Source organism: Silene latifolia, chromosome 3 (assembly GCF_048544455.1).
Source record: "Silene latifolia isolate original U9 population chromosome 3, ASM4854445v1, whole genome shotgun sequence".
In the NCBI taxonomy this organism is placed as follows: domain Eukaryota; kingdom Viridiplantae; phylum Streptophyta; class Magnoliopsida; order Caryophyllales; family Caryophyllaceae; genus Silene; species Silene latifolia.
In genome coordinates this window covers 10,805,789-10,813,242 of record NC_133528.1, presented here as the reverse complement: position 1 = coordinate 10,813,242, position 7,454 = coordinate 10,805,789, and the positions used below count along the sequence as shown (strand labels likewise).

Genomic DNA, 7,454 nt, shown 5'->3' with positions numbered 1-7,454 from the left:
ACTAATAATCTTACCCTAAGCATGAATTGGTCTCTTCTCTTTCCTTTGTCTTTGTGCCAAAATCAAAGGATAACAATTGATCGTCAGTCCGATGTTTAAAGATTGGGTTTTTCTACGTATATCCTCGTGTTTGTTTTAAATCCTACGTGGTACCCCTCATCTTTTGAAAATAACATTGGTATTTCTAAATTTAATGAGAACCTCTTTAAAAAACCCAAATACCTCTAATATGTCAATTTTCAATGTTTAATTTATGTACATTTTATAATTTTGTAGCGATAATTTGTCAAATTTTATCCCCAATTTAAATTATTCAATCTTAAAATATTTTCTTTATTAAATTAAACTGTTATAATACTCAAATTATATTAATCTGGGTATTGTATGAACAACTTATAAAATTTAGGAATACCAATGCTTTTTAAAAGTGAGGGATACTAGGTAAATATCGAAAAAACACGAAGGTGCCTTATAAAAAATTCCTTTTAGATTTTTGATCAATTATCCTGACTTTAATAGTAACTTTGTTTAGTTTATTTGTTAATTTTCGAGTTTAATTACAGGTATTTTTTTATTTTTTTCACTAATTTGGAAGGCGATGTATAACACAAGTATCTTGCCCCTTGGTAGAAGTTTTGCAAGTTTCATATTTCCTTATTATATACCGTGACTTTTATTATTCTTTAATTTCTTTTACTCGTATATATATATACACAGATTTCCACAACTTCTACATTACCCTAATTTTGCCCTAATCCCTATTATTACAACTTACAAGCAAATTTACCCTTTCCAATGGATAGTTTCGAAATCCCGAATCAGCGCCTCTTAATCCTCCCAGGCAAAGAGTACCAGACCTTCAGTATATACGAACTGGACTCTCTAGACTCTCCTCCTACGATCTGCCCTTACCCTATACCGTCACAATGGTATGCACCCTTTATGTCGATGGTGGCTTCTTGCGAATCTTACCTCTTGATTGGGTGCGGATATACTGACCTTGAAGGTCTCATCTTGGTCAACCCAACTACGCGTATTTACCGTGTACTCCCTAAAGCTTACGTTCCCAGTTTCTGTGACTATGTACACTATGGGATGAGTGAAATCAATGATGATGTCAAAATTGCGAGGTTTGTCCAAAACGAGAAAAGGGAAGTCATCGTCTATAGTTTGACAACTAATTCGTGGAAACCTATCGAGTGTGAACCGGCCACGAATGAATCGTTGGATACTCCTGTCCTTGTTCAAAACCATTTACTTGTCATGTTATGTTATAGTAGTGGTCGGATGACGAGAATTGGTTGTTTTGATATGAAGGCTGAACGATGGTCTAATGATGTGCTCTTGTCTGATATTCTTTTGGGTGAAATCGGTTCCACCCCAACCCGAGATGGTCACTGTCACCTAGGTGTGCTTGAGGGGCAATTACGTTTTTCTTGTTACGATATGAAAAAGTCGACTTATAGTGTATGGGTTATGAAGGATTTTGGTGTTAAAGAGTCTTGGTTTAAATTGATGAGCCTTCCTAGGCAAAGGCTGAAAGGCGTTTACTACCCTATTGCTTACCGCAAAGGATCATCAGATGAACTATTGTGTATACCAAAATATAGTGGCAAATACTTTTGGTATAATATTAGAGATAAACAATTCACTGAGACGGGAATCGACGGAGATGGCCTTAATACTAGTAATTTCTCTTTTGCATTTATATGCAAGCGAAGCTTGTTAAACTTTCCTGGAGGTCTACCGATTCGTTCATCATCTAAAGTACGAGAGGTGGACGATGATGATGACGATGATGGTTGTGTTTATAGTGATAGTGAATGGTTATAACTTTTTACGCAGTATTTTTTACTTCATGTGTGCAATATACGGAATATAAAGAATTTATTTTTAAAAGATGACCTCGTAATTTGCGGGAGCCATTTGAGGCAATGAAGAATTATAACAATTGTTATTGTTATTGGCAATCTATTTACACAAATATCTATAATTTTTTATTTTTCACCTCATTTATATGAATGCAGTAAACATATATATTTTCAGCTATATTTATTTGGTTACGATTTTGGGTTCATACATGATAGTATGATACACCTCATTATAAACAACTTATGACTTATAACAACTTATGACTTATTTTTCACGTGTATTGGTGTGTCTTTGTAGAATGTAGTGTATGTTGATGCTTTTGTTTGGAAATAAAAGTAAAGGTACTGCAATTGCCACCAGCAGAATGACAAATTTTCTTTTGCAAAAATACGTCGTAGTAACACACTAAGACCATGTTCTTTTAAATTTAAAATCACTTCTATTAAATTTAGTTTAGTTATTATAGGTTCAGTTTAGCTCCAGTTCAGTTCAACTGTGACACCCCAACCCAGATCAACGCAAATCCTTTTCAGCTCATTTTATCCTCACTCATGCACATTCAGGGAACCTTACTAGGAGATCACCAATCCTAATATTACTCCAAGCCAAACATGTATAACCAGAAAAAAAAAGTGCACTTTGTTTATATGAGTAGTACTTTAATCTCTTAAGCATTAGTCATATTTTAAGCCTACCAATGAAACTCTTCAAAGAGGTACCTCACCCGAATAACGTCTTCAGTTCAGTGGAGTATTATATCAGCTCTTATTAATCATGTTCCTATAAGTTCGGTCCAGTTCTTAGAAGTTCAGTTCAACTCATATAAGTTCAGTTTAGACAAGTTCTTACAATTTATATTAACTATGAATTCATAGCCGTTTTATAATATTAAAAAAAAAGTACGCTTTTCATTTGAATCAATGCCAATATTTTTTGGTGTTGACCAGGAGTATCCCTTACCGACCGTTGGGGCAATCTCCTTCGGGGTACTGAAGGCAATTTAATGGATTGACCCCTCCCAAGTTTGGCTTTTTCATTCGCAAGAGTCAGGAATCGAACCCCTGACCTCTTGTTTAAGAGATGAGAGCCCTTACCACTCACACCAGCCAACTTTGGTAAAAAAAAAAAAAAAAGTCTAATATTAAAATTATCATATACACATTATTCTTTAAAAAAAAACGACCCTTGTATTTATTTTAATTTGTTTATGCTAAAGAGTCTACTCATTAAATTATTCACAAGTTCACCTATCTCATTAATATTTTTACCCTAATTTTACCTGTACCTCATTAATCTCAACTGATCGAGCCATGTTTGAAACGAAGCGTAAGGAAGTTATATACTCCCTCCTATTCTTAATAACCCTCCCCTTTCATGGGGGGGCACGGGAATTAAGGGAGAGGAGTATTATATGGCAAAGTATTGTAGTGGGGTATGAGATTGGAGAGAGAAAATGTATTGTGTGATTAAAATAAGTATTGTTGTGGGGTAAGATGTTTAAAATAAGTATTGTTGTGTGGTAAGATGATTAAAATAAGATAAATTATGAGTATTGTGGGGTATTGTCCTGGGGTGAGGTGATTAAAATAAGTATAAAAGTTTGCCAAATAAGGAAATAAGGAGAGTATTGTGAATAGACGAAAAAAGAAATATGAAGAGTTATTTAGAATAGGAGGGAGTACAAGGTAGGAAATAACATAGTAAAAGACATTTGGCGAGACAATGGATTTGATGTCGTCAGTGATAATGAAGATGAATTTGAAAGTAACGAGAAGGATGATAATATGAAAACAGATGTTCAGAAAAAAAAAAATGTGATATGCAATTTATTTTTTATTGTAATAATGTTTTGTAGTACTTGCAAAAAAAAAAAATTATACAAAGCGCAAAAAAATTGTAAGTTAAGTTCGACTTCTAAATGTTCAACTCTTATAAGTTTACTTCGGCTCATATAAGTTCAGTTCAGTTTAGTTGAGCTCTAATAAGTTCACTCAAACTCCTATGAGTTCATTTCAGCTCCTATAAATTTAGTCCAGTTCAATTCCTAAACGTCCAAAAAACAGGATCTACCAAAGGTAATTTAGGGGTTTCATACGTCCGACCTCTCTTACTCATCAGCAACTTGTGGACGCAATTGACTCATTGAAGATTTGGAGGTAATGTTGTTAGTTATTGTTATTCAATAAAGGAGTCAGGATTTAAATTAACGTCAACAGGAGCAAATGAATAATAGTATAAGGTAGCCTTGAAAAATTTCGAAAATTTAACTCGCTCCATCGCTGTTGTTATTGTTGTTGTAGGCTTTGTAGCAACATTAGCGGTCAAGATCACACGTTTGGAGTGCTCGAGTCGCTCCTCTTCTTGTAGTAGCATATAGAGTTTTCTCTATTTTTTTTATCATGTTTATTTACTTCGAACGATAGGCCAAAATGTCCGCTTGTCACGTTTACTTCGAACGATAGGCCAAGCTCGCCTTCGAGATGAGGTCATCAATGCAATTGCGGACTCGATCACTAACTTCTATTTGAAAGAACGACGTCTGAATTAAGGAAATTTTAGTTAGGATTATGCCCCTTATTTTGTAATCAATTTATGTACGATTGACTACGTTGCCGCGACTACTTTGCTATTTCCTAACCCGTAGTAAAAGATGGGTTTCTAAACACCAATGGGCAATGGTTATAAGCGTTAGTCATGCTTATACCCAGCAACTTGACGAGCATTCAACACATATCATCCCAGTGGCGGAGCTACGAAGGACGCTCGCTCTTGTTGGAACTTGGAGGATTAAATTTTGAAATTTTTAGTTAAAATTTCTTAACTGTTTTCAAATTTACCATATAGTATATTAATTTTAGATTAAATAATCCTCTGTCTTTTTTTTTTTTGGAAAGAAAGAACATAGATAAAAAAAAAAAAAAGAGTTAGGTTACACCAAGGGGGCGGGTCGGGGGAGAGAGGCGCGCAGGCCAAAACAAAGTCTGTAGTACAAAGATCAACAACAAAAGGAGGGGCAAATGCCCACTCAAAACAACCTAGAGCGGGGCTAACATCATGGACGGAGTAATGAGCAAGAGCATCCGCCACACGGTTGGCCGTTCTCTTCTCAAACACCAGCTTCAAATGGGGAGAGTCCTGCAAGAGGGCCTACACTCAAGAATAATATTAGCAAAGGGACCACACGGATCAATAGGACGGAGGATGGCACTAACGGCATCAAGACAATCAGAGGCAATCAGAACATTGTCCCCAAGGACACTAGAACGTAGAATCCCATCACGGATAGCACGGACCTCACTAAGGAAAGGGCAAGTACCAGGGAACCGGGTAGACCAACCAAGAACCCAAGACCCATGACAATCTCTAATGACACACCCCGAACTGGCTAAACAAGAAGAGGGAGAGAGAGCCGCGTCAACGTTGGCTTTAAGCCAACCAAGCGGCGGAAGGGCCCACTAACGGGATAGCTAAAGGCATCAAGTGGGATGGTGCTGGTACGGGGGGTGGTAGGAGAGCGGGCATTGGCAAGGGTCCGGGTAGTGGATTGAGAGATAATGGAGGAAAAAAGGGGGAGAGGTCGAGAGGAAGGAGGAGAAAAGTCGGTCGCAGCGCCTAAGCCAAAGGCGCCAGATAGAAAAGGTGAACAGTGTGTTCCAGCTAGGAGAGGGAGAATTGCAGTTCTCGAAGATCCACTGGTGAAGGTTCGATGTAAAGAAAGAAGGGTGGACATCAAGGGAAGTCCAGGTGTCCAAGGCAAGGCTACAGTCGCGGAGGACATGGAGGGAGGTCTCAGGGATGGAGGGACTGTGACACAGGGAACAAGACGGGCTCGGAAGGATGTTTCTAGCAAAGAGGGAAACCTTGTGGGGAAGCTTGTTCCACCAAACAAGCCAGATAAAAACTTTGATCTTGGGTTGGGTATGGAGGTCCCAAAGCCAAGACAGGTCGGGGGGGAGAGATCTAAGAGGAGGGGTAGGGGGGATGAGAGGGCTAGAAAGGGACAGATAGGTTTCGGCAGTAGAGAATTTACCTTTGGGGGCAAGGGAGGTGGTGAGAAGGTCCGGCCTAGGAGAGGAGGGAATGGGGAGGGAAAGGATATGAAGGGCAATGTGATCAGGGAGGACAAAGTCAAGAGAGTCAAGGGACCAGGATCCGTTAGAGATGATGGAGCTCAGCTTCGCGGTAGAGGAAGGGAGGTTTAAGGGTCCAGAGATGATGGCTCTGAGGGGCCCGGGGCATAACCAAGGGTCATCCCAAAGCCCAATGGAAGAGCCGTCACCAATGGACCAAGACAAGTGGTTTTTGAGAAGATTCCATCCAACACCCACATTTTTCCAAATGTGTGAGCCGTAGGAGAAAGACCGAGGAACGGGGGTGAGATATTTACTACGGAGAGCTTTGGCAGCGAGGGAGGATTTATCAAGGAGGATTTTCCAGCTAAGCTTAGTGGAGAGAGTGTCGTTCAAGGGTTTGGCGGCCTTGATACCGAGGCCTCCCAGAGAGAGGGGGCGAGTAACAAGATCCCAATTGGCAAGGTGAAGTTTCTTAGAAGCTTGACTGGACCAGAGAAAGCTACGGGTGATTTTGTCAATGTTATTGAGGATGGAGGTGGGAAGGCGGATGCATTGCATTGCATGGCAGGGTAAAGCATTGAGAGTGGATTTAATGAGGCAGATTCTGCCAGCACGGGAGAGAAAACGGGATTTCCAGGTAGCTAACTTCGATTGGATGTTATCAATGATAAAGTGGAGGTCAGCCTTCTTAGGTTTTTTTCCCAGAAGGGGGAAGCCTAGGTAGGTGCCAAGGTTATTAATTTTAGGAATCATTAATTAATTGTTTAGTTTATTAATTTTAGGAATCATTAATTAATTGTTTCTTCGAAAATTTTGTCGACAATTTATAACACGAGTAGAGGCTAAGGGGTAGGCCGTGGTAGCTAGGTATAAAATTTTTGCAAGTTCCACTTCCCCTTACTAAAAGATTAAGAATCTCCAAATTCTTCCGCTGAGTTATATGTTTTTTATTTAGGATTAACGAAGCGCAAATTTAATCGCATTATTATAATATTAAACATTAAGTAATGTTTATCTTTTACATAAAATATCTCTTTATAATTATATATGCAAATTGAGAATAAAAAATAATACTTGCTCATACGTATTGTAATTGCCAAATGTTCTAATATTTTTTAATTTAATTTCCTTTGTTATATATATAATTTCCGTAATTTCTACGTCTCCTTAATTCTGCCCTAATCAACCCTTTCAATGGATGCGAGTTTCAAAACCCTACAACCATGTTCGTCAAGAGTTAGCCTTCCCATGGAACTAATATTATCATGTATACTCCCCAAAGTACCCGCTAAATCCCTCTTTCGCTTCAAGTGTGTCTCAAAGTCTTTTCTAACCGAGATTTCGTCCCCAAAATTCAATGCATTATTCGCCGAGGCCAATCATCGTCTCTTAATTCTTCCAGGCGGGTACGGCGGCTCCTTCAGTATATACGAATTGGATTCTCTATACTCTCCTCCTACGGTCTGCCCTTCCCCTATACCGTCACAATGGTGTGCACCCTTTACGTCG

General features: G+C 38.7%; 1 protein-coding gene across 1 annotated transcript; it reads left to right on the top strand.

The window, feature by feature from the left end:
• The first annotated feature begins 795 nt into the window (after positions 1 to 795).
• LOC141648641 (F-box protein At4g22390-like) lies at positions 796 to 1,833 on the top strand. The gene has a single exon (XM_074457367.1). The coding sequence runs from the start codon at positions 796 to 798 to the stop codon at positions 1,831 to 1,833; it is 1,038 nt and encodes a 345-aa protein (XP_074313468.1).
• Positions 1,834 to 7,454: the final 5,621 nt, after the last annotated feature.

Coding starts and splice junctions, on each gene's coding strand:
- LOC141648641 (XM_074457367.1), top strand. CDS start 796: ATGGATAGTTTCGAAATCCCGAATCAGCGCCTCTTAATCCTCCCAGGC.